This window comes from Gallus gallus, chromosome 8 (genome assembly GCF_016699485.2).
Source record: "Gallus gallus isolate bGalGal1 chromosome 8, bGalGal1.mat.broiler.GRCg7b, whole genome shotgun sequence".
In the NCBI taxonomy this organism is placed as follows: Eukaryota; Metazoa; Chordata; class Aves; order Galliformes; family Phasianidae; genus Gallus; species Gallus gallus.
Window position 1 is genome coordinate 22,295,143 of NC_052539.1, and position 25,918 is coordinate 22,321,060.

Here is a 25,918-nt window from a genome sequence, read left to right on the forward strand (position 1 = left end):
CAACCCCCAGGGATGAAAGAAACCAACCCATCCCTTGGCTGTGAGAAAGCAAATTTTGGCTTTGCTTATGTAGCCTGGAGGCTCTGAGCTGTTCTGCCTGTTGGGGAGGATAGTTTGATAGTTTTGCAGCTACCCAGAGCATTTGAGGTGCATTGCTATGTCCCTTGGGGATGAGAGGGAGCAAAAGAATTTGCCTCCCCAGGAATCAATAGAGACCTGCCTGCTTGCACCTGCCAAGCTTCTGCTGCTGTAATAGCTTTCACTATTTGTCGCTGTGTTATTTATTGTTTCCTGGGCACGTGAGTTCCCTCTCCACCCATCCTCTCCCAGGGCAAGGAGTGCCACATCTCCTGGTGGTGAATGGCCACCACTGTTGACTTAAGAGCGCGGTGAGCAGCAGGTGAGCACTGTCCTGCTGCTTGGGCCACCAGAGCTATGCACCACGCTCCTCACCTGGGGACAGGAGTCAGGGAGTGCGTCACATCGTGCCAACATGCGTCATACCCTTGGCTGTGGGCAGGGACACAGGCCATATCCTGGGGGGCTGTGGGAGGAGCACACCTCCATGGCCAGCCCCAAGGAGTTGTGAGCAGAGCAGTAGGACTGGGACAGGAGGGCCACCAGACTGCCCAGCTGCAGAGAAGGACATAGGCATTGACAAGGTATGTTCTGTTTACAGGATGAAGCCAATGCAATCCTACCTTGCTGCACAAGGAGTGGGGTCAGCTCTATGGCTTGGGATGGTGTAGTCAGTGAAATAACACTTGAAGGGTCCTTCAGGCTGAAGCCAATGTCATGCTTATTGGCTCAGCAGGCTCGTGATGCCTTAGAGGTGCTGGGAATGGCTTGTTAGGTGGACTTACTTTTCGTGGGGCAAGCTTTCAAGTGTTTCCAAGTGCTTTCAAGTATTAATCGTTGCTGGTTCTTCACCTTGGAATGGTGGGGTGAAAGGGATTGGGTTGGCTGAGGGCTTTGTGTTGTGTTCCCCATAGAGAGCAGGCTTCCTGGTTTGGGAAGACCAGAGAAACTGGCTTGTGTGCTTCTTGGGCAGGAATTTGATGCATTTCAAGATTAAGCTACAGTCTTCTTGCGTTTGGGTGTCACAATGTTAAGAGGGAAGTGTGTGGGTGAGTGTAAATGAGCTCTGTGTATGAGGAGCTGCCTGTTTGCAATGGGGGATTTTGGCTTCCAGATACTTAATTTCTGGTAACTGTACTTCAGGTTGTTGAAATATTTCAGTTTTGAAAAGCACCTTGCAGATAATGAGACTACGGGGAGGCACTGCTCCCAGAGAGCTTCAGACTCAGGAGTGGAGGTGGACAGGGGGCCTTTCATTAGCAGCACAATTAATTAGCAAGTACGTAGCCAGAAAATGCTGGGAAAGAAGGAAATAAAATAAAATGAGAGAGCATTTTTGATGCCTCTCGTGCAACCAAGAGTAAATGAAGCCTGCAGAAGTCTGATATTTCGTGGGGTGGAGGGAACCGTGGATGGCAGAGAAAATAGGGGGAGGGGAGAGATGATTCTGCATGGAGCACTGGGGGCTGCCAGGAGAAGGCCCGTGTCCTGCAGCCATGTCTAAGCAGGGTCCTTCTAGGTCCGTGTGGTTCGCAGTTTGTCACTGCAGTGGGACATAGCCAGCTCCCACCTGCCTGTAGCCCAGGCCAGCTGCTGCTCCTGCTGCACTGCAGCTTCCTGGAGCCAGCCAGGGGATCTGGCAGCAGCTCTGCTTGTCATGCAAGCAGCTTAACTCCTTTGCTGCTGGCTACGTGCATGCCAAAAAGCTCATCTGTCTCCTCCACTTCCCCTGTTGCTCTCTGCACAGCAAACACTGACTCACATGAGCTCACCTAGCTGCGGATCCCTGCAGCACGGGGCTCCCCGCTCACACCTTCTTCACCCTGTTAATTATTACAAGGGAAGCGATGAAGGCGAACGTGCACCAAAGTCCAGTGTGAAGGAGAAAATCATTAGTTCTTCCACAGCCATGAGCCAGCCAACCCCAGCCACCATGGAGCCACCCGTGCTGCCAGGGGAGACGAAAACTGTCTTTGGGGTGGCAGACATCGTCGTGGTGGTTTTGTATTTCGTCTTTGTCCTCGCTGTTGGAATATGGGTGAGTGCCTGCGGTGAATGGGTTCATCTCTGCTTGGGACAGCATTTGATTCTCTCCAGACCATTTCTGGGTACAAATGTGTCTGTCTGCAGAAGGCATCCTCTGCACACACCATTATCCCAGGCCATAATAAGCAGGTCTGGGAGGTGACACACCCACGAGCCCCATCCTCACATGGAGACCACTATGGGGTCACCCCCTGGAGGTTGTTCTGAGGGTGGTGTAAACCTCCTGTGCTGCAAAGTAGTTTCATGCCAAAGGATGGACAGGAATGGGACCAAGGCAAGAGGAATGCTGGGGTCAGGGGTGAGAAGGCTGAAATGAGACTTTAGAAGCTTTGGAAAGGTTAACAATTATTTATTCATGTTGCTTTATGGAGGTCTCTTTTATAGACATCTTCAGTGTTCTGGTTGTCTGAAGTGTTTTTCTAATTCCCATTGAGTACATTCCAGAAGAAGTCATTAAATGGGTAAAAATGGCTTCTTTCCAAGCCTAGACTACCTGAAATCTGCATGAGGAGAGGCGGAAAAAATGGCTGAAGCCTGGCACACTTAACAGATGCTCTGAGCAATTCTGGAAGCTGATGCTGATGCCAAAACTTCAAGCTTCTCCCAGCTTGGTGGCAATGCTGCTATTTAGTCTGAGTGCTGCTATGCTTCAGCCTGCCACAAAGCCACCTACAAAGCACTGTTCTGAGCGGGGTAAGCTAGCTGATTTGGCAACAATCAGGGGAGAAGGACTAGGGTGGCAGAAGATATTGCTTTAAGGATGTTTTAGGCTGCTGGGCTGTGCATTGGGTCTGGCCTGAGGGTGAGAGAATGGAGGAAAACACTTTCATTTTTCCTGTGTTTCCAGTCATCAATACGGGCAAGCCGGGGAACCATTGGAGGTTATTTCCTTGCTGGACGATCCATGACCTGGTGGCCTGTAAGTGAAATGCATTGCTCTGTTTCTCATGGTTTGAAAGCAGTTCTAGATCTAATGAGGGAAGGCCTAGGAAAAGACCCTGTCCAGTCACTTTCTGAACATAGCCTTGAGGTGAAAAGGATCCATAAGGAATCACCCCAGGCAACTTTGCCGATGGACTGTGGTGTGAAGATACCAGGTTCAAAGGGTAGTTCAGATCTTCATTTTTTTCTCAACTTCCAATTCCTCTGATAAAATCAGCAATAAAACTGTCCATGCAGGTGGATGTGAAGGAAATCTGACTGCCCGTTTGGGGCTCAAAATCTTTGGCTCCAACTCACCAAAGATTCTATTGTCCTCAAAGCCAAGAGAGCATTAGGTAATCTAGCAATGTACTATCCGGTAAGAAGCATTTAAAGACTGAAGTAAAAATAATCCCAAAGCCCAAGACTATCTGAGCACTCGCTATTTAGAGCAAAGTCAAGATTATCGACTAACGATGTAAGGGATATAAACTTCAAACCACCAAAGTATAAATCTTCACTATGAAGAAAAAGGATCTATTGAAAGCATCTTTTCTTGAGAGTGAAAGGTACATATAAAGAAAATTTAAAGTTTGAAAGGAATAAAACTGCCACAGGAATAAATATCCTTCTCAACCAATGCCAAACTCCAGTGCCATATATCTCCCCATTGAGTTGTGGGTAAGAGAATGCACTTCTCAACCAAAACAGTGGCTTTTTTAATCTTTTTTCCCTTTGTATGTTCATTGCCCATAAATCCACTAGGATAAATAAATTGGACACACATATATGTCTGTAAGATAAGTTATTTTTAAAACATTTTTTGTACTTTTCCTTGGCCACCTGACTTTTAATGAAAAAGCTTGACTTGATTTTCCCTAATTAGGAGGGGAAAAAATAAAACAAAACAAAACAAAACAAAAATTGAATGTTTTCCCCCTAACGACATCCTTCTTTTTTTCTTTATTTCTTTTGGCTCAAACTGCAAGTGGCCACAGACTCTGTTGGGTACAGCCTGACTCTTGGCACTTTCGACTCAGAAGCCTGGGTCCATAACGACCTCAAATACTGTTCAGTTTTCAAATTTGTTAGTCCATCTAGAGAGCTGATGTCAACTCTGCAGTGCTTCTTCGAGGGTCAGCTCCTCGTGGCCTTCACCTTGAGTACGTGACTGGCTTACATGTACTTTTTTTTACAGGGGTGACATATTTCTGCTGTGTGTTAGCCTCAAAAAAGCCCCAGTGTTACACTGCTGTTCCTGTGTAATACGTCACCTTCTGTATGTTCGTATCTGATGTAGATGTCACAAAAAGCGTTTACATTTCTTGAGAGCACCAATTGCTACCTAAGCAGCAAATTCAGGTTGCAGCAACCAGCTCTCTAAACAGGAGTTTTCTTAGACAAGAAGGCAGAGCTGCTGGCAGGATCCATTGTGGGTATTCATGCCATATTAATGTTTTACCTTGCTCAAGGATGAGAAGCAGATCAAATTCCATCATCCTTTGTTTCAGTTTAGCGGTACTTGGGAGAGAAAATCTCCTCACAGAAGATGTAGCTAAAAGCAAACTTCATCTGGAGAGAAACAGGCTCAGCTTGTCCTTAGCATCACTTCTCATTTGACCCTGAGAGATTTGGCACTGGTGTATAGAAGAAAGTGAGGCTATATGCCAAAGAAGGCTGGTAATTAAGTCTGCCTTGTTTAAATCACCTTGGAGTTTGCTTTCTTCCAATTGGAGCGTCAATGAGCCGTGGTAGGGACAGTGTTAAAATTAACCTGAGGAATTAGCACATTCCATAATGTGGAGCTGAATATCTTTGAACCTGTGTGAGCACAGTAAACAATAGAAAGCCAGCATATTTCCAACATTGATCTGGCTACAGTTCAAGGATATCCTACCTTAGGATGAGCTTCAACAAAGTCCTCATGGCTGTGCAAACCACCACATGCATGCTGCGTGCAAGACTAAAAGAGGCCAGGATGTCTGCAAGATGTGGAGAGTAGATCCCAAAGGGTCAGCAAGGCTTCACGTTGCCAGCCGTGTATCAGGGGAATTAAGAAATCCATCATATTTCATAGACACTAAATGGCTGCCACTAGCTTCCCTCAACTACCTATTTCCTGTAAAGCAGATGCTTAGCACAGGAGAACCATTGCCAAAGTGAACCGTGATTCTGAGGGGGGAAAACCCAACTGTCCATTAACACCCAGGTACCTACCTGCAAGGAGATAAACATCCTGGGGAAAGGGAGTACCGGGAGAAGTACTGGGGCTGGTACAGAAGTTCCACATGGTGATTTGATTTTGTGTGCCTGTGCCATGTGTTTCAGATTGGAGCATCACTGATGTCCAGCAATGTGGGCAGTGGCTTACTCGTTGGCCTGGCAGGCACTGGAGCAGCTGGGGGTCTTGCCGTTGGGGGCTTTGAGTGGAACGTAAGAGTCTGTTGTGTTGTCTACTAGGACATCGTGGTTTGCAAAGGGATTGTGGGTTTCTCTCCAACATCATACACTAACAGTACTGGCAACACCATGTCTTGGGGGCACAGTTAGTGGGCAATATTGGCGGTAGATGGGTGGTTGAACTGAATAATCTTAGAGGTCTTTTCCAACCTTAGTGATTCTACAGTTCTAAGTTTTCATACCTCAGGAGAGAACCTTCCAGAAATTGAGGCAGCCTTAGAAACGCAAGATCTGTTTCTTTTATTTTAAGTGCAATCCACTTAAATGATTAGCTCTTTGACCTTCCCTGAAGCACATAGCCATATTTTTAAGCTTTAGTTGCTGCTCGTAGAGACTAAAATGAAAGATAACGAGTGCTGAATATGTACTTGGATAATTGCATGATTCTGGAAACAGAGACTTTGTGCTCCTAAATTCAGTGCAAAACCATGAGAATCAGCAACTGTAAGCTGCCAAAAAGTGAAGTCTCTGGGGTGAACGTTTGGGTGTGAAGGCAGGTCTCATTCTGCCCTATTGAAATGCCCTGGAAAATTGCCACTGACACCACATGGAGCATGAAAACCAGGCCCTTTGTGTGTGATGCTAATGATATTTCTCAGCTGCAGTGATGAGAAGAGAGACTAGCGCCAGCCTCACAATAAACATCACTCACCTAAGTCTAAATCTTTTGTCTGTATCAGCAGAGACTGCTAATGGTGCCGGATACTTGCCAAGCACAAGCAGGACCCGGCCCACCAAAAGCTTTCTCCTGAGTTATCTATTCACTGCAGCTATTTTTTTTTTCTAAACCCTTAAGATCACCTTTAAGTCCTTTGTGAAGAAACCTGAGCCTGCTTTCAGGCTGATGCAAGACGTATCACTATATTTTAAGTAAATCTATTCGAGTAATTTTAGAAGCCCACGAAGACAAGATTGTATGTCAAGGCAAATCTAACTTCATGAGTTTAGATTCATTTCTTTCAAATTGGAAAGGGACCTTAGGATATGCCATTATTCTCTTCCTTCAGCATGGGACATCGCTCAGCTGCAGGGATCATATGGGCATCTTTTACCTGAGCCAATCTCTGCCACTGCAGGAGACACGGCTGTTCTCAATCACACTCAATCTCTGTCCCCAGGGCTCGGTTTCATTTCTGATAACTTAAATAACCAATCAAAGTAAAATCTGACTAATGTAAGGTATTTGGGAAAAAGGTAATGTCCAGAACATGAAGGAAGTGAGGTCTGATAATTCAGTGACTTTTATTTAAGTTAAGTTCAAATTCTCCTGTCTGGGCTTTTGCTGGGTTTCAGAGAGGAAATACATGATGGGAGATGCTTTTACAACTTTCGAAAAACTCTTCACCTGTGGTGAAGCAGCTGAACTGCCCCTTTATCTACAAGTAACAGAAGCAGATCTGCTTCAGCCTGAAAGGAGAACATCCCAGCAGAGTCTTGCTGTTGCTTATTTTTATGCTCCACAGGGAGAGTCTGCTGCCTCAGCCTCATCACTTGCTAATCAAGCAACAAACAGATGCTCTCATCCTTCTCTGAATCACTTAACTCTTCACTGCCACTGCATCAGTGATTTCAAAGGCCAACAAAACCAACATCAACTTGGAAGAACAGAACACACCATCTCACCCAAAAGTTCTGAGCAGGGACAAAAACTCAAGAGTTCTTCCCAAATACACTGCACAGCAGCTCACACTTCTTTCTTTGTCCACTGGGAGAGAATAGGAGAAAGGTATTCCCGTGTGCTGAATCATGTGCCTTTCTTTTCTCCCTCTCCCTGCCAGGCTACCTGGGCACTGCTGGCTCTCGGCTGGGTCTTTGTACCAGTTTACATCGCAGCTGGAGTGGTCACTATGCCTGAGTATCTGCAGAAGAGATTTGGAGGGCAGAGGATACAGATCTACATGTCTGTGCTGTCCCTCATTCTCTACATATTCACCAAGATATCCGTATGTATGCAACCCTTTTGGCTAGGGAAGGGGTAAGACATCCTGGCACAATGCAGGGATAACTGAGATGTCCCTGAAGGGACCAGCTCAGCTACCATGGACAGGATCAGTGTGTTTCTGTGATTCTGTGTTAGTGTGCTGCTTTGCTCACATAAATGACTGCCTCATGATATTGATCATGAAGATCTACCTTGAGAGAGACCACTCATTAAAGAGTGATGCACATTGAGAACTGCACAGGGATATAGCAGCTAATTACAAAACAGTGTAAGTGCCACAATTTTTCTGCCTACTAAATTATTTTGCTTTTGTTTTTGTAGTTGAGTTTTCAACATTAAGAATGCTATGATTATTCCTCTTTCTTTCTATCACTTGTGCTGCATAAGAAAGGAAGAGGAAAAGGGATGGGTTGTGGCTTAAGAGAAAACTCAGTGTCCTTCCTGGATCGCTTGCAGCATTGTACCCTGCTGGTAGTTAAACGCAATGTAAGCTGCTGGGTATTTCATTTCATTTAAATGCCATTAATAAAGAGGAAGACCTTATGCTCACGGATTTGATAAGCACTACCTGTGCCCTTGGAGGGAGAGGACTGTATTCCAAAGTCCGTTACAGAGACTGAAAATATCAGTCTCTTGTCTCCAGCTGACTGCTCTGTGGCAGCACAAATTAGTGTTGACTAGACCCTATTGAAGTGTTCAGATCTCCAACTGCCTCAGAAGATGTCGAATGGAGATGAAGCACCTTTTGCTGCTGGCTTCAATGTCCTTCCAGGTTTATCATGTCTGAGGTTCTGGGAAGAGCATTAGAATGAGCTCGAGGCTGGAAGTATAGGATGGATTTCCCAAGTGTTGACCATGTCACCCACTGCAGCTGCTACTGCCCCTGTTGCGCTCTCTGGGTTGGAGTACTGCCCAAGATGGATCCTTGGAAAGAGACTTTTGTAGTGGAGTTGAATACATGGAATGTTCCTGTAATAGTGCAATGTGCACAGCTACACCCTCAGTGTATTTGGAGAAAAAGGTCTGATCTTTCTGAATAACCTTCAGCAGGGCACTATTTGCCAGTGTCTTCCAGAGCAGGACCCTGGCCCCAGTCATTGCTGTTTCATCTCAGTGGTTCCTTCTCTGAGCAGCTAATTCACATGTGGCTGATGGATGTGTCTGGTGGAGTTTATGGGCATGATAGGTGCTTTCTATTTAGCACAGTGCCTTTGTTTGTACAGAGCTCATTTAGCAGCTGGCTGGACAGCAGGCAGTTGGTTACAAGAAAGATTTTTCTCCTTGTGTTTTTTGCCCACATGTAAGTTAGCAACAAGGACATTGCAGAGCCCTCCCTGCTTGCACAGAAGAGCAGAGCTCTCAATGCACAATGTTGTCAAAGGACTGATCCTGTACAGCTAGAGAGCTGTTTGCATTCCCTGCTGGGTGGGCAATGACCAGAAGGCAGAGAGGCTCCTGCAGTGTCCTGACAGTTGCTGTCCTGCCTTGGGGTTGCAGAGAGTAGGAGCTGCATGGGTTGCTTGCTTTTAAGGTGCTTATTTATAGAAATCTTGTCCTATCCTTTCTGTCTTGCTTTCCAAATGTCTTTACCTCTATCTCATCCCATATCAGATTTACAGGTGTTCTTTAGATGGATTTCCCAACATGTACACATCTCCCATATCACTTTCTGCATCTGAACGATGTTATCTGTATAATTCTGGGTTTCGCCTGGTTTCTGGTTTCGATCTCTCTGGCAGTAGGTCCAAACAAAACAAAGCTGATGGGGGTTTCTGTATTTCTAGGGAGGTTCTCAGCAGGTGTAACCTGTTTTACTGGAGTCAGGCTGCTGACCTTTTCAGATAAATAAATCATAGCATAAGATACCAGTGATACTTCAGATGTCTTTCTAGCTGAGAGTGGCCATTAGATCACCAGAACATGGCGATGTGCAGAACCCCTTTCCTTCTATGGATACACAAGCATAGGCTCTATGTCCTCAAAGCATGGGATCCTGTGCACCATGGTTGGCTTCATAGGCAGTAAATAGTGTGGGAGTTTCCACCCCTGTCTTTCTGTGTCAGTGAAGATCATGTGCCATGAAGGCTGCCTGTACAGTAGCCCTCATTTTGATGGCTTTGTGGTCTGTTGGGATATAGGACTTTGATTTTCATTCTGCTGCTCCCAGACACTGTGAGCTCTGAGCTCAAGGAAGAATTCTCTTGCACCAAGAACACAAAGGTTCACTGCCATCAGTCCCACACTCTCTCCTCCTCTTCTTCCACTTCACCTCTGTAATGTCCTTCCTTGTCAATGCTTTCATCTGCAGAGGGCTGCAGCCTGCTTTATTAGATTTCACTTATATAAAGTATTGCTATCAAACCTCTCTTTTTAAGTTATTATTTGATTATATTCCAGACAGATATTTTTTCTGGAGCATTATTCATCCAAATCTCTTTGGGCTGGAACCTCTACTTGTCCACTGTGGTCTTGCTAGCTGTGACTGCTGTCTACACTATAGCAGGTAAACTGCTGGCTTTAAAACACTAAACTGCGGGCAAACCCTTTAGGATGTTCCTCCTGGGAGGGCTTGGGGCAGCTATAGGGCCCTAGGGCCCAGCTCTGTGGCAGCTTTCTCCAGTGAATCCATTCTGAAATCACAGGGCTGGGGCCAAGGGAGTCTTTTTCCCAGATGAAATACAGGTTTCTATGTACGTGGGGACACGCTCTATTTGTTGTCTGTTGTTCTCCTAACAGGCGGTCTAACAGCTGTGATATACACAGATGCGCTGCAAACCTTGATCATGGTACTGGGAGCTTTGGTCCTTATGTTTATAGGTAAGGGGAACCTGCAGTGGCATCATGCACTGGCTTAATGATCCCAAGGTCATCAGAGCTTATCAGGGTACCTCACCCTTTCAGGGAAGGTGCAGAAATGAGTTTTAATCACTCACAGAAATGGTAATGGTACAATCCTCATTTGCCAGCAAGCCAGACTTCCTTCATCCTTTGCACTACCTGTCTGGAGGTAAGGTTCTGGATAACTTCACCTCCTTACTTTGGGGTTGTCTGGAATTGCCAACAAGCTTAAAGACCTACATCCCCAGAGACAATTTCAGCTCTCACTGTGCTCATGTAAATTCAGAGCAATTCTGCTGACTTTCCATGTTGACTTTGGGAGTTACTGTGGGTTCATCTGGGTGTAACTGAGAATTATAAAAACATAAAAATAACAAGGAAGAGACCATCATTAGTCTTTGCTTTATGTCTTCTTGGCAAACAGAGATACAGTTAACCCATGTTTCATTTCGTACCTCCTGCTCCAGCTCTTGGAGGGCATATGAACAAAGAGTAGGTGCTGAGGACACTGTGGGGATTAGGATGACAGAGGTTTTCCTGCATTGATCCTCTTCCAGGATACACTGCTAAAACCACAAGGACTCTGGGCAAGATCCAGCTTAGTTCTATACACACTTTGACTGCCAAAAGCGAGGGCAGAATAAAAAGTAAAGAGATGAGAGGAAGATAGGTGAAAAGAATGCAATCATTAGACTCAGATAAGGAAATAAAATCAAATTATTGGCGTTTTCTTTTCAGGATTCGAAAAAGTTGGCTGGTATGAAGGACTTAAGGAGAAATACAACACAGCTATACCCAAGGTCATAGTCCCAAACACGACCTGTCACCTCCCACGCGAGGATGCCTTTCATTTGTTCAGGGACCCAGTCACAGGTGACATTCCTTGGCCTGGCCTCATATTTGGCCTCTCTGTGCTGGCTCTTTGGTGCTGGTGCACTGACCAGGTAAAGAAAGACATTTACTCTCCTGTAGTGTTATTTCCAGTCCACTCCTCACTCTGTAGATCTGTGAGATGAAACATGGCTGTCTTGCTGTGCAGGAGTTACTGCCTCTGTTACTGGACTAGACCACTCTTTTGACTTTCTCAGCAAGCAGCTAGTTTTGTGCGCTTCTTGGGGTGGGGAGAGCAGGTGATTTTCATCCAACTTTAGCTTCCTGCAGGCTGCAGTTTGTGCGATGAGGATATAGCAGTACGTTCTGGAGCTGGCTCTGCAGTGACCTTGTGTAGATCTCCAGATAAATTGCTCATATTCCGGCAGGTCTCTGATTTCTCATCCCAATCCGAGCTACAAACAAGGAAAACTGTATTTGTTTCTTACAAAATTTTGTTTTTGTTGTTCAATGTGGGATAATCACCAAAACCCACCACTGAACTTTTACTCAATCAGACTAGGCTGCTTCATTCCTTGTCTCTTGCTGCCGTACAGCTGCTGCTTCCAGTCCCCAAGGTGGCTTCATTTCAGTCAAGGGTGAAATTATTTCTGTAAGGAAATTTCCACTCTGCCCTCTCCCATAGCCTGTGCACTGAGCTCTGAGCAGGCTGCAGTCACTAAGATGGGAAGGTTGCCATTGGCATGCAAAACAGCCTGGGATCCTGTTGGGTGAAAGTCATCCATGAGTACAAGAGGAAGGATGGATCCTGCTCTCTCTGCAGTGCTTCTGTTCTGCTTCCCACTCTCTTTCTGACCAATTGCAGGTAATAGTTCAAAGGTCTCTCTCTGCCAAGAACCTCTCCCATGCCAAAGGTGGATCAGTGCTGGGAGGATATTTGAAAATCTTCCCTATGTTTTTCATTGTCATGCCAGGAATGATCAGCAGAGCTCTTTTCCCAGGTAAGCCTTCTTGTGTTCCTTACTGTAGAGCTTTATATCTGCTATGAGTACTAATCCCACACAGGTCCTCCAGCACTTTTACACCTCAGGCATACTTGTATGCATTCCTGTTGTGCACATGTGTTCCCAGGCCTTTCCTCCATCTCCAGTGCTCTCACAGTGGCAGAAGTTACTGGGAGTATCCCTGTGGGGCAGGTTGTGCTAGTGGGAACACAGAGGTCATGCTACAGATATTGCTTGCTTCTGTCTAGGAAGCTGATAAGGTGAAATGCTTGAAGCATTGAGGTTGTCCTTCAACCTCAATGAGAGTCTTAGCAGGCTGCCACATAACTTCATGCAATTCCTGGGATTATGTGCAACAGCCCTCCTTTGTGGAAAAAAACAGAATTCCCCTCATGTTGTCTCCCAAGGAACTCTCTTTGCTCATTCCTTCAGAACACACCACTTCCTGGGGAGAATGTCCTGGCTAGAAGGCCCGAACCTGGAGGAAGGAGCTTCAAGTGCCTACCTACCAGAGTTCATCGAACAGGAGTAGGGCAGCCTGCAACATCCTTGGTAGCCCAGCTGGCAGGCTCATGGAAGCAGTGCATTTCCCATAGCTTATAAATTATCAAGCATTAAAAGTATGTAACATCCAGGAGAGAGAACTAAACAGAACTACAGAACCATATCTCAAAGTTCCACCTTTATTTTATGACAGAAAGTGTTCTTCAGCTCTACTTGCTTTAGCTACATTTCAGCTTCACCTCAGATTTATATGAACTTAAACAGGACATCAAGGTTTGTTCCCCTGGGTTATACATCCTACAGCTCAATAGAATTTACGTGACTTCTTGTTCTTTGCATGTCTCCTCCAGATGAAGTGGGCTGCGTAGACCCAAGCATCTGTAGAAAGATCTGTGGAGCTGCGGTGGGTTGTTCCAACATTGCCTACCCCAAACTTGTGGTAGAGCTCATGCCCGACGGTGAGAAACATTTATGGAGGTGGGCTTGAGCCAAGCTCTATGCAGAATCGGATTGCCTTAGTCCATCCTAAGGACAAAGAAATCTTCCTGCAGTTATCAGCCACTGGGATGCTAAAGCAGTGCTGAGAGGCCAAAGGCTTAGTCCTGATTTTTTTGCTCCCCCAGGGCTCCGGGGTTTGATGATTGCTGTGATGATGGCAGCCCTGATGAGTTCCCTCACCTCCATTTTCAACAGCAGCAGCACTCTCTTCGTTATAGACATCTGGCAGCGGATCCGTAAAAATGCTTCAGAGCAGGAGCTGATGATTGTGGGCAGGTCCTTACATTTCTTTATGTCTCTTTACTGGCATCATTTGTTTTGACTGCAGCATTTACATTCTTCAGTCTGGACACAGTAAGAAAAACCAGGTGCCAAAGGCATAGAACAGAAACACAGCCTGGGAAGAGCATTACAGTGTCCAGCTTCATCTCAGATAGACCTGGTCAAAGGGATACACTGAGCTTACTGCTGTGCTAGGTAGATCATTACCTCTCTGTCTGCTAAACTTAGCAAAAATACTGCCTTAAATTTGCATTTTAGGGAAGGCAAAGATGCTCTGGAGTCACTGTCACTGGAGGTCTTTAAAAATATGATTTTTGCATCAGGCAGGGGCAATACATTGCAGTTGCTCCTTTTTGGGGAAAAGAGCAGCCTTGATGAGCTGGGCGTCCCAGCTCCCTGTGTCTGTGATAAGTTATAGTGACGTTTACAAGCAGGCTTTAGTACTGCATTTTATCAGGGGCACATAAAGTTCTCTTCTTGATAGCATAATTTAAGCTGCATTCTGCATGTTTGTGCTATTTCCTTCTCCATTCGCAAGCGCTGTTTCAAACCTTTATGCTGGGATAGGTGAAGGATACAGGCTGTACCTCACTCAGCCACTGTAGAGTAGTGGAAGCACCTCTTCCTCAGCCACATGGAGAAACCTCTCTAACATGCAATACAAAGATGACGAAAGGATATAACATGCACTTGAGACCACAGGATCAATTTTAAAAACAGAGTATGAGTTGGAATTTGGTAAAGGCACTGGACCAAGCATGGTATCTGCTTAGAGAAGTGGCAGAAAGGTTGCTAATGATCACAAGCTTCCATCTCTCTGTGGCATCTGAGGGATAGTCCTTTGAAGTATATGTCACTGAGGACATGTGAAGTTGAGGGGTTTGCATTGGCCGAGCTGATGGTGTGAGCCCCCAGGCCCTTGAGGATCTCTCACATGTTGACTGGCAAGTCCCGGTGCAGCTCACGCTAGAATCTGTGAAATCATCTCTGGGATTTGATTGATCTGATTATAGTAGGGAATGATTTTCTCTCCTTGTGTACACACCATTCTTAAGAGTGATGTCTGGATTTATGGGTAGGAAATTCTGGAAACGATTGGAATTTTGCTGCAAAACTTCATTCTGAGGTTGACTCCTCCAACAGTAGAGCTCATGCAATTTTATCCTAACCTTCCAGAGTCTTCATCCTCATCCTGGTAGTCATCAGTATCCTCTGGATCCCCATCATTCAATCAGCCAACAGCGGCAAGCTCTTTGACTACATTCAATCTATAACCAGCTATCTGGCTCCACCAATCACAGCGCTCTTCATCCTGGCCATCTTCTGCAAGAGGATTAATGAGCCTGTAAGTGGCATGTGAAATACCAATTGATGCATGTATTTAATTTCATAGGATAAATGATTAAATGTCCCCTCACTACCCAGCCTTGGAGATTCCTTAGACTCAAAACCAGTCCAGCTAAAAAGCGTGATGATTAGAAAGCATTTTCCTGGGATGTATTAGTAGATCTTAATCTCTAGTGTATGTGTTTTGCTTCCAAGAAGCCACTGAAAGGAATACTTATTGGCAGTCTCATTTGAAGTCACAAAAGCCGAAGATGTTCTACACTTCAAGGATGAGATCTCGAAGTCTAGTTGGAGGCATGTTGCTAGGAGGAGACTTGCATTGTCTGTGCTCTATCAATTCCATGTTCAAGAGCAGAAAAATAAAACGAGGATTTAAAACTAATCCTCCTTTGATGTGTGTCAGTATGGGATTCTATCAGGCATAAAAGGTTTTGGTCTATGAAAGAGCTATATTTAAAAAAAAAAAGAAAAGAAAGAAAGAAAGAAAGAAAGAGAAAGAGGAAAACTTCAACCAAGGGTATTGTGCAGTGACTTTTTCTCTACGCTTGCCTTTCCTCAGGGTGCTTTCTGGGGCCTCGTGTTTGGGCTGGCTATTGGTCTCATTCGGATGATCATCGAGTTTATTTATAGCGCACCATCCTGCGGTGAGGAGGACAGAAGGCCGGCTGTGCTGAAGGACCTGCACTACCTCTACTTTGCGCTCATCCTCTGCGTCCTCACCACCATTGTCATTGTCCTCATTAGTCTCTGCACCCCTCCTATCCCTGAAGAAAAGGTAAGTGACTTTTCTCAGAAACCCTATTTGGTTTCCAAAAATCTCTAGAATCTGTCCTTTTCGTGCCGTGGCTAAGAAATGGTGTGCAATGCTGCAAAGAAGCACTTGCTCCATAGCTTTCTGTTCCCCAGGTCTCACAGTGTTAATGCTTCCCGAGGCACTGAAATTGAGTGTGAGTTTCCATGCTGATACTGGAGCTGGGCGGACACCACAGCCCATCATAGCTGGAACAGAAAGAAAAGAAGAAGGGGGAAGGAGAGGAAATCATATTACAGAGCACTGCTGAGGAGAAATTAAATATATCTAATTGTAGCATCTACTCTGTTTCAGCAGAGCCAGCATCAATCTTGCAGGCAAACAAGATTAATAACTTTTGCAACATGGGCGTTTAGGAAAATTGTCCCAATGTGATCTCAATTACATTTAATAACTTTGAGTCAGGCGCAACTTTCTTTTACTTAACACATTAAAACGGTGCGGAGTTGGGAGGCTTTATGTAATAAAACGTCAGAGCAACTCTTCACAGTCCAAAGTTTTAAAGCAGCTGTCAATATAACAAAACTGCCATCTACCTCCAAACAAAGTTAGTGGATAGATTTCAAATACATTGCATTTTATTTTTTTTTTTTGTAACTGCATGAGGAAATGAGGGTGATGCTATCACAGCAGTTTCTATCTGTTGCTTCCTCATAACTTGCAAAGCATTAACCGGTGCCGTCCATGTTTGATTGAATGTTAGTGGTGTCAAAGATACCCAGCTCCTAAAGATTACATGAAAGCAGGTGCTCAGATAGAGGAAAGGCAGAGATTGTCTTTGTGTCTGCTTTGAGATAAAGTCTCAGCTTTTATTAGCTATCAGAGGATCCACATGGGAGAGAAATACTGGCAAGGAGGCACCATTAGTTCTGCAGCTTACGTTGTTCGCTGCTGCTCAGGGGTGGCCAGATGGTTGCCAGCAATTAATTACTGTGGTTTAATGAGTTCCCACTCATCATCTGACCTGTGATAACTAAATGTGTGCAGTGCTCCCTTCCCACAGCAATAGCAAGATAAGATGCATTAGCATAGCACTGGCAAATAGTGAACATTCATACCCAGCAGTTCAGAAAACGAAGAAACTGGCCGCAGCACCTGCAGGCTTTTTGGTCTGAGCTCAGAGGTGTAAAAGCATTTTCTCTTAAGGAATGTGTGTGTTGGGGGAGGAGGTACAAAAAACATCTTGTAGATGGGTGAAAACCTTAGAAAAATTAAAATGTAATCACTGAGTCTTAGAACCAAGTCTTCAGAAGGACTGCTGCCTAACCTGCCTCGATATATGAAGTTACCTTTGTCTGTCATATCTGCCTGGATTCTGTGAACAATGTGGGGTATGGTTTACCCTTAACAAGATGGTGAACGGCCTAATTATCTGGTCAGATCTAGCCATTTTCTTAATAATTACATCACTTGTGCTTCCTCGTTTTGTATCGTGTAGTTAATACTGTTAGTGCTGCTGTTGATGATGATGATGATACAAAAAGCTGTGGCAGTGGAATGCTGGACACAGAGGCTCAGATAATCATCTGATGATGGAGACGTCAGTTTGAGGGCAGCTTTTGCCCTGGATATGAGCGTATAAATAGGGCTGGGCCATGCCTGTAGCAATGTGGTTTCCCAAAGTGCCCTGCTGAGGTGCTAACCCTAACCCTGACCCCCTCATCATCTCAAGTTGGTCTGTTGCCATGCTGAGTTGGTTCAAGGACAGAAATATTGTGGGAGGAAGAGCAGGAGGTAGAAAGCAGAGCAGATATGTCAGGCCGTAAGTCTGGCTGAAGCTGGCACCTGAACTCTGTGTCTGGCCACCAGCTACCTTGGGTTGTGGGTTTTGGCTTGCAAGACAGGAAACTTATGGTGAAGAGACTGTATGTCCTTATAACAGTGGCTGAAGGGAAAACTGGTGGTGGGCATCTGGGCTGGAGGTACGTGAAGCTCCGGCCCTTCCCAGTCCCACTGCTGGGCAATTCACTTGGTGAGCCTCAGATCTTCCCCCATAAATATCACTTGGGGCTAATCTGCCAGCCCTTATCTGTGCAGCACTTCGAGAAGTAATGATGAAAGATACTATATAAGGGCTAGAAATTACACCATTTATTATGTCAAGCAAAAGTAAAAGAAAAACAAGCCACTAAAGTAAAAGCCAAATGAAATACAACGATAGATCAGATTTCAGCAGATGTAAATCAGCATAGCTCCACTGCCTTCAAAGAACAGCAACAGCTGCCGAGCACAGTTATGCCACTTTATACAAGCTGAAGATCTACACAGGACAACTTTAAATATTGAATCCCAATTCTTTTCAGATAGCAAATGGGAAAAAGGAGAAAAGAGATTTGTATCTGATGTTAGAGAGGTATGGCTAATGTGCCCAGCTTTAAATGAATTACAATCCGAGAACTGCAAGCTGTAGCATTTTCTCCTGCTGTTTTGGACACTCTCCCATCCCTGTGGTGATTGATGCTGTGCTGGAAAACAACTATGCAAGGAATTTGTTTGGTATGCTCCAGAGTTCATATGTCTTCATTGTAGGTAGTCCATATTGTGTCACGCTGTCCTTGAAAACCCTGCAAAAGAGCTTACAATTAAATTTGAGACTGTGAAGCTGAAACACAACTGTCAGGTGCCAGATGGCATTTTGGAACAGAAGGATTTATTCGAGTTTACAAACAACAAAAGAAAAACTTTGCTGAGTTCTTGTAAACTCCCCTGTCCAAGGAGAACGTGGGGGTGAAAAGGGAGAGAAGCAGCTCCCAGAATACAAGTACAAGACAAGCAGGTCACCTCCTCTGGGGTCAGGGCTCATGCTGACATGCTGATGGATCAGCAATTTCAGCTGATGTGCTCCGGAGCTCGGGATGTTTTCTCAGTGTGCTCTGGTCTGGATTCAGTGTCATCTTTAGGTGTGCTGCCTGAGAGGAGCACCAGGCCAGCTGCTGGCCTGACCCCACACCGTGTGCTGGGCTTCCTTGGTGTGTGTCCTTCAGCAGATGGCACAGAGGAAAAGGGTGACCTTGAGGAATTCAGTCAATCCCAAAACTACTCTGGGGAGGTTGAAGCTGGAGAAAGGGTATGAGGCTTCACCAGGGAGCCCTCTGCGTTCCTGGCTTGCTGCGTTGAAGAGGTTAGCACAGGCAAAGCACCACTTTGATAGAATCATAGAATGGCTTAGGTTGGAGGGGACCTTAATGATCATCCAGTTCCAACCCCCTGCCATGGGCAGGGTTGCCAGCCACTAAATCAGGCTGCCCAGAATCCCATCCAACCTGGCCTTCAATGCCCCCAGAGGTGAGGCAGCCACAAGCTCTCAGGGCAACCTGTTCCAGCTTCGGGGTGGTTCAGTGGTGCTCTGTGATGGGGTTACCTATGTGTCTGTGCTGCTGGGAATGGCTCTCACTGGCAGAACCTGAGCCCCAGGGAACCTCCAGCCCTGCAGGTTTTGCTGCAGTGTGAAGGGGGACGGTCACACAGTGACACGTGGGAAGAAAAGCAAAAAGACAGAAAGTTTCTCAAATCCTTCAGTGCTCTGAAACTTTGATATGTTCCAGTGACATTTCCTAAGTGATTAAAAAAAAAAAAAAAAAAGAATCCTTGAGAAAGATGAGGATCATCAAATCAAAGCAATTTAGCACATCGTGACAAGAAAGATTAGCCCTGCCCAATGCTCATCTTGGTTGAAAATGATTTAAATAAAGCTATAAATCTTCTGGAAATTATGCAACATTTTGTGTCAGCTGGAAACTGCTGCCCAGATTTGTGTGTGTGAAATTCAAAAATTAAACTCACGTTACTTTGTAAAGTGACCCATTGGAGACGTTCATTTCCATACGGGCAGAGCAGGGACAGTTTCTCATCAGGCAGATGCGTGACTCTGCCTGACCAGAGCTTCGCTGCCCCAGTCTTGTTCTATGGGATGTCCATGAATTTGGGTAACTTCTGTTGTGTTGTGTGGCCTTACTGTTTGGCTCGGTCACGGCATGCAGGAGTTAGGAAGCAACCACCAAGCTGCTCGTTGTGCCATAGGCAGCAAACAAGCAGCAGCTCCCAGCTTAAATCTAAAGACCTGAGCCCCTGGGATGGTTAATGCCACCCCATAGCTGGAAAAAGGACTGCTGAGGATTGCAGGATTAAGCCTTCCTATGAACTTCTTGTGTCCAAGATGGGAGAAGACTTTGAGACCTACTCTGGGACAAGGGCTTCACTCATCCCACTACTGTAAAGCACAGACTGCAGCCACAAAAGCCTTCCCACATCTCATCTACACACATGGCTTTTGAAAGGTTGATGCAAGGAGCAGAAATTCCAGAAAACTGGAATTAAATATAAACAAAAAAAAAAACCCCAAATGAAAAAAAAAAAAGTAATTCAGACCAGCAAGTCTTACAGCACGTGCCCAGAGCTCATTCCTTTCTTTTCTTTTAAGTACACCTGCTGCTGTAATGCACAGGATAACCATTCCTGCAAACTGTGACTTGTTTATCACCACCCTGGCTCCGTCCCTCTGCACTGCTTCAGTCCCAGACAGAGACACAACACTGCCAAGAGCCACAAGAGAAACTCATTTGGAAGTTCAGGTTACTGCTTGGATGTGAGCTTCTCTCAGCTGTGATGCTTAATGCTCATACTGGGTTTGCTTTTCCTATTAAACTACAGCTGAGATGAGACACAAGGTCCTCCACTCTTCCCATGCTCCAGAGATGGAGCCACTCAAACAGCAGTGTCCCTGTGGCCATATATCTGCATCATGCCCCTATGGCCATACATCCACAGGCCAACACACAGCCGATCTTTCTCTGCTGAGAGTGGGCAGAGGGTACAATTGCTGTCTATAATTGGCAATAGCCAGAGAGGGTTATTCTAGCTTCATTTTTTTTTTCAATTTCTCCTCTCTTGTGCTTTTTTTTTTTAATTGGCTTAATTGCCCTTCCCTGCTGGACGGCTGCTGTTCTGGACACAGATCTTCATCATTATTTCAAGTCACTAAACTGACCATAGCAAACAGGAGTCTGCTTCCTCAGTGTCTACTAAAAGGTATCTATCTCCTGGTACGGATGGAACTGATTAAGCAAACAAGAAAAACAAACAAACAGATGGAAAGAAGCTAGATTAACTCACCATTTTTTCCTCAGCTTTTCAGCTCAAGCTGGCTGCTACTGCCTTTTGTTTCCAGCATGTGGGCACCTTCACAAGGGGGAAATGGCAGGGGAGTAGCCATCACCCCCAGAACAGCTCTCCCAACACTGTTTTGGACCTATCCCCAGAGAGAGCCTTGACTTGCATACCCATCTGGGACTGGCAGGCCATAACCTGTGTGCTCTCACCCTTCTTTTCAGCTTGCTCGCCTGACGTGGTGGACGAGACACAAAAAATCTCCTGACATTGACCTGACAAATTACAAGAGCGAATCAGCACAGATGAACCTAGCTAATGGAGAGCATGACTTGGTCGAAAGTGCAGATGCATGCAGTAAGGAGGATGCAGGTAGGGGGCCTGGCTGCGTACAAGCACACTCATGTGCATGTGAATGCATAAGCAGGACCACACATACACACTTGTCCAGCCACAACACGCGAGAGGTCAGCTGTTGGAGTAAGGGCTTGTGTTTGTGGCTATACCGGTTATGGAGATGGGAGTAATGGAAGTGTTGTGGCTTTTAGCCTTCCAGACAGATCTGCTAGTGTGTGCTTTCTTGTCATATTCCACTGAATGGCTCAAAAGAGCTGCTATTTTTGAGAATCAGGGAAAACCCACCATTCAGTAAAACGCTTTTCCTCCACCCAAAAATCAAGTCATTTACTCACACAAACTACCCTGATCCAGCCCTGCTCTGGTTGCAGTGTTATTTTAGCCCCTAAGGCCTGGCACTTCATGGCATGACGGACTCCTTTGATGGGAATCAACAGCCACCTACTGTGACCCTTGGGGGTGGAGGTTTGTGCAGCTGTGATGCTGCTCATCATCCCATTGGCACTGGAGCTTTGTGTCATGACACCATATCTCTTTGGCTGGCTCAACAAAATGCTGTTGAGGAGATCTGTATCACTATTGCAAGATTTCTTCACTCCCTCCTTTCGTTGGTCAGTTCAAAGGACATTGGTACCAACTATAGTCAAGCTAAACAGAAGTGAACAAATAAAGGAACTGCTGCTTTTTCTTTTTTTTTCCAGTAGAGTAAGCTTGGGTTTAAGTTACATGCAGATGTTCATCTATTTAAAACCTATTTATAATTTCTTATCAATTCCTAGTTCTCTTAACTGGCTCTTTTTTTTTTTTTTTTATAAACAAACGTCTCAGTAATTCGGTAATTAGTAATGATGGGAAAGGAAATATGGAGTACAAGAACTGACAGTTTAATGAGTTCTTGGATAACACCTTCTTCAAGGCCTTGCGACATTCTGCCTTTCAAAAAAAAAAAAAAGGTTATATTTGGAAAGCACAGCCACTGAAATACACACAGCACAGGACTGACAATTAAAACACATACTTCACCTGGCCTGTCACACGTAATAAATAAGCCGGGAGAGCTCTAAATGCACCATCATGCTGTCAGGAACTTGTGAACGTGGATGGAAGATGGGTCAGGGAGGAGGGGGAAGAAGTCTGTTAATTAACTAATGAGTGATTGGCTTTGCAATCAACTAGCTGCAATCAGGCTGTGCTATACTCGGTAGAGGCAAAGCTTTCTCCTTCCACTTCCCATCATCTCCCATCACCATCTTCCACCTCCTATCTCAGGTGCATCTCAAGAGCCATTGCAGTTTGACCAACACAGTCTGGCAGAAGGAGGCAGGGAGTCGTACCCACTGGGTGGTAACAGCGATATTTTCTCTGTGTCTCACAGAACCCAAACCTCCCTGCTGGAAAACACTGTATCTGTGGTTCTGTGGTTTGTCCCCCAGCCCCACGTCAACTCTGTCCCAGGAAGAGAAAGCTGCCCTGGAGCGCAGACTTACCAGCATTGAGGAGAAGCCCCTCTGGAAGACTGTTTGCAACGTTAACGCTCTTCTCCTGCTGACCATTAATGTCTTTCTGTGGGGATATTTTGGCTGAGGTGGGGTCGGGCAGTGCATGGCTTTGGTTTACTACGGGTCTTCACATCCTCACTTCTGAGCTGGAGGCTCTGGGTGACAGATTCTGGTGACGGTCCCCACGTGCCTGGGCATGGCCCTTCTCCAAGGCACTGCTTGCTGGAAATGCCTGTGGGGCTCAATGGTGCCATTCCTGAGCCAAGGAGTGGACCAAGACTCAAACCTGGTTGCAGACAAGTTACAAGAGAAAGCACGTGGGTCGAGCCAGCAGAGTTGGGGTCAGCTTTAGAGCACAGCCAAACCTGACAGGGAGCAAAGCTCTGGAAAGCCTGGGGCCTCACTCCCCTCGTGAAATCCAACTGCTCCACTGCTTCAGGGGAAAAACTTCTGGCTTACATTGCTGTAGGAAAGGAGGCTGCAGCACTTCTCACAGGCTTTTACAGGGCCAAATTGAGATTGGGTCAGGGTGTGATCACTGGATTAGTGACAATCCAGGCTCCTATAGCTAGCCCAAACCTGCATTGGACAGCCCCCCCCGCCATATTGGCAGCCATACAGGCCCCACCAGCCCCTGGCCTGTCCCTCTTCACTCCCGGATGAATCCTGCCTTTAACAGCATTACCAGCAATAAAAGTGCCTTAGTAACAAAGCCAATTTTGACTCCAGGTTATTGTGGCTATATATCCTGCTCTGACACACCACGGTCTCCCTGGGACCACCATGTCATGGCTGGGGGATGGAAATGAACACTCCTCCATGGGCCGGGTCACTTGGACTCCAGGCCCCTCTGCCTCCCCTTGGGACTACCATAAAACATGTTATAGCCGTCACATTTTAAACCACTTTGTAAAGAAAAGGTGGCAGTTCCCACCATTAATAACACTGCACGGTGGTTAGGACCTGAAAAGCCTGGAGAAGGTTAAAAATCCCCATGAGGTTGTGACCCTTTTCTCCACCACATCCAACCTTCCAGGCATGGGCTGTGCAGGGAGGTGGGGGCATCCTGTGAATCACAGTGCCATGCAGACGAAAGAATCACACAATGGTTGGGTTGAAAGGGACCTCAAAGCCCATCCACTTCCAACCTCAGCCATGGGTTGAGTGCCCTCAGCACATCAGACTGCCCAGGGCCCCAACAGCCTGGTCTTGGGAACCTCCAGGGACAGGAGATCCACAGCCTCTCTGGGCAGCCTGTATCAGTGCCTCGCAACTGATTTAGGAATTCTTAGGAATTAGAAGAATTCTTTCCTAACATCTAACCCATTTTCCCCCTTTTAGTTTTGAGCAGGTGGCACCCAGATTAAAGGATGCTTCAAAGCATTTACAGGAAATCAAGTTACCAGCTGTGATTAATAGCTGGGTGATATCTAATAATAATGGACACATTTCTAATACTCAGGCTCCCACCTCCTCATCTGAGGCAGAGGTGCTGAGTGCTCCTGAGCCACAGAACCCCCCAGCAGCGCTTAGCTCGATGGCTTTTATTGGTTTTTTTTGGACCACATATCCTGTAAGCCATCAGAAATGCACCACAGAGCAGGATGAGGGGTAAGGGGTAGTTTTTAAAAGCATTTGAGATTGTTTTTTTCCCCTAAGAAAAATGCTAGTTTTGCAGAGATTAGAGGTAGAGCTTACTAAGCCTTTTCTTTTTAACAATACAAACAGTTCTGATCTGGGGACTTCATGCCCTGACTCTTCCCTTCCCCATCTCACCCACAGATCTTGGAGGACAATGCTTCCCCTAAAATGATGTGTCAGTTAAACAAAGCAAAATACTTCAAGCGATGTGGCTGCATCCCTTAGCTTGGCCACAGAAGGAAGGGAAAGATTCTAATTCCTTTCTTGGTTGAAGACTGAGATTAGAAGAGTTCCCTTTTCATGCCAGTCCTCGTTTCAGTCCCTCTGCTCCTTCCTTCTGCCTTACACCCATGTGAGCTCCCTTTGCACCTCCAGCCCCTCCATCCCAGCCTCAATCATCTCCCCATGGGTCGCACCTGAGCAGCACAGAATGAGCACATTCACAAGGTCAGGGAACATCCAGCACTACCCCCAGGAGATGTGCATGTGGAGGCAGAGCCCGGCCATACCACAACCATGGGCAGGCTCCCCCGGGAGCAGGCTGTCATCGCCGCAGTATGCGGCAGCCTCGCTCCTCACTGTGCTGATGGATTGCAATATCCTAACGGGAACGCATCGCTTTCAGGGCTGTAACCAATATACAAGTCCATTGGCAACAGATGTTATTAACGATGCCAATACATATTTTCTTATTAATCTTCCATACTAGGCTTGTGTCTATCTGCAAATGATTATCATTCATTTTCCTGACAAATCTATCAAGATCATTTATTACTGTTCGGCAAAGGATCTTCTTTTATACAAAGATTAATAACATTGCATTTTATCTGGCTGGCTGAGCCAAAGGAAATGAAATTAACAATGAACCCTACAAACATGTCATCACTTTAATTTACCAGAAAATATTTTAAAATGTTATTTAAAAGAATATATGCTACGGTAGGCACAGTTTATTACAAAGGAAAGAAATGAAATGTCATACATACAGAGAGTAAGCTAGCAAGCAAGGCTCTGTGTTGTCTCTGGTTCCTTGTGCTCATTTTCTGGGCTAGAGGGAGCAGGGCATGCAGGCATCAGTGTCCAGGTGAACCACAGCTGGAAGTTGCTTCTGGGCTCTGTGGTGCTACCCAGGATCTCAAGCTCTGATCCCTGCAGGCAGCATTGCCCTCCTGCATTCCTATGGGAAGAAACTTCATCGGGGTAAAACTCACAGAGGTTTGAGGGAGAGGAGGGGACGCGGGCAGGTATGGAGAACTCACCTGGTCGCTACTACAAAAACAAACACACCTGTGAGCTTACGTGGCCATATTTCTTTTCTTTTGCTTTTTCTGCCCCTGGGTAGGGTTATTCCCTTCCTTACATTTGAACGAATGATAACGATACGCCAAAGAACGTATCAGATATTGCCTACTTTTACTGCAAGCAATAACAAAATAGCTTAATATTACAATTGCTTTTGTACTGCTTCATCTGTATCACGAATCTCAACTTGGAGTCCAGCTCAGGTGCAGCCCCACCTCTGAGGGATGTTCCACAAGATCCCAGGGCCGGGCTAAGGCATCCCAGGCAATGGGATCCCACAAATACCACAGCTCACGTGGCCTTTTCCCACCAGCCAGCACTTCCAACACTGGCATATTATTCCTCTTCTTTGCTGGGTGGGGAGAGGACTGCTTAAAATAATTTTGGATTACGTAGTCAAGAAGTGTTTCTCTAACACATAATAAAAAGCCAACTTCTTACCTTCAGTGCA

General features: G+C 45.7%; 2 protein-coding genes across 8 annotated transcripts in view; one reads left to right on the plus strand and one right to left on the minus strand.

The window, feature by feature from the left end:
* Nucleotides 1-340: 340 nt before the first annotated feature.
* On the plus strand, nucleotides 341-23,241 carry SLC5A9 (solute carrier family 5 member 9). 4 transcript variants are annotated; one of them, XM_040705406.2, is made up of 15 exons: nucleotides 341-662; nucleotides 1,826-2,116; nucleotides 2,972-3,043; nucleotides 5,374-5,478; nucleotides 7,284-7,448; nucleotides 9,845-9,950; nucleotides 10,184-10,264; nucleotides 11,024-11,229; nucleotides 11,982-12,117; nucleotides 12,975-13,082; nucleotides 13,248-13,398; nucleotides 14,581-14,749; nucleotides 15,311-15,526; nucleotides 20,893-21,040; nucleotides 22,401-23,241. In XM_040705406.2, the coding sequence occupies exons 2-15, from the start codon at nucleotides 1,841-1,843 to the stop codon at nucleotides 22,607-22,609; spliced, it is 2,148 nt and encodes a 715-aa protein (XP_040561340.1). In that variant the 5' UTR covers nucleotides 341-662; nucleotides 1,826-1,840; the 3' UTR covers nucleotides 22,610-23,241. The 4 variants fall into 4 exon arrangements, with proteins under 4 accessions (XP_040561340.1, XP_015146713.2, XP_040561342.1 ...); XM_015291227.4 differs by having other exon boundaries at nucleotides 1,919-2,116; XM_040705408.2 differs by having other exon boundaries at nucleotides 341-400; nucleotides 1,919-2,116.
* The window catches only part of SPATA6 (spermatogenesis associated 6), a 51,111-nt gene continuing 42,824 nt past the window's right edge, over nucleotides 17,632-25,918 (minus strand). For 2 of the 4 annotated variants that reach the window (XM_040705414.2, XM_040705413.2), the window contains one exon: nucleotides 17,632-18,126. In XM_040705414.2, the coding sequence (XP_040561348.1) occupies nucleotides 18,039-18,126 (88 nt within the window). In that variant the 3' untranslated portion in view covers nucleotides 17,632-18,038. Of the gene's footprint in view, nucleotides 18,127-24,919; nucleotides 25,343-25,918 lie in introns of those variants that run through there. The other 2 variants (XM_040705412.2, XM_040705410.2) reach the window with 1 other exon arrangement.

Bases quoted from the DNA above. Each gene is read 5' to 3' on its own strand.
- SLC5A9 (XM_040705406.2), top strand. From the start codon at position 1,841: ATGAGCTCACCTAGCTGCGGATCCCTGCAGCACGGGGCTCCCCGCTCA. The intron at 15,527-20,892 runs GTAAGTGACTTT...CCTTCTTTTCAG, and splicing joins CTCCTATCCCTGAAGAAAAG to CTTGCTCGCCTGACGTGGTG. The intron at 21,041-22,400 runs GTAGGGGGCCTG...TGTGTCTCACAG, and splicing joins ATGCAGTAAGGAGGATGCAG to AACCCAAACCTCCCTGCTGG.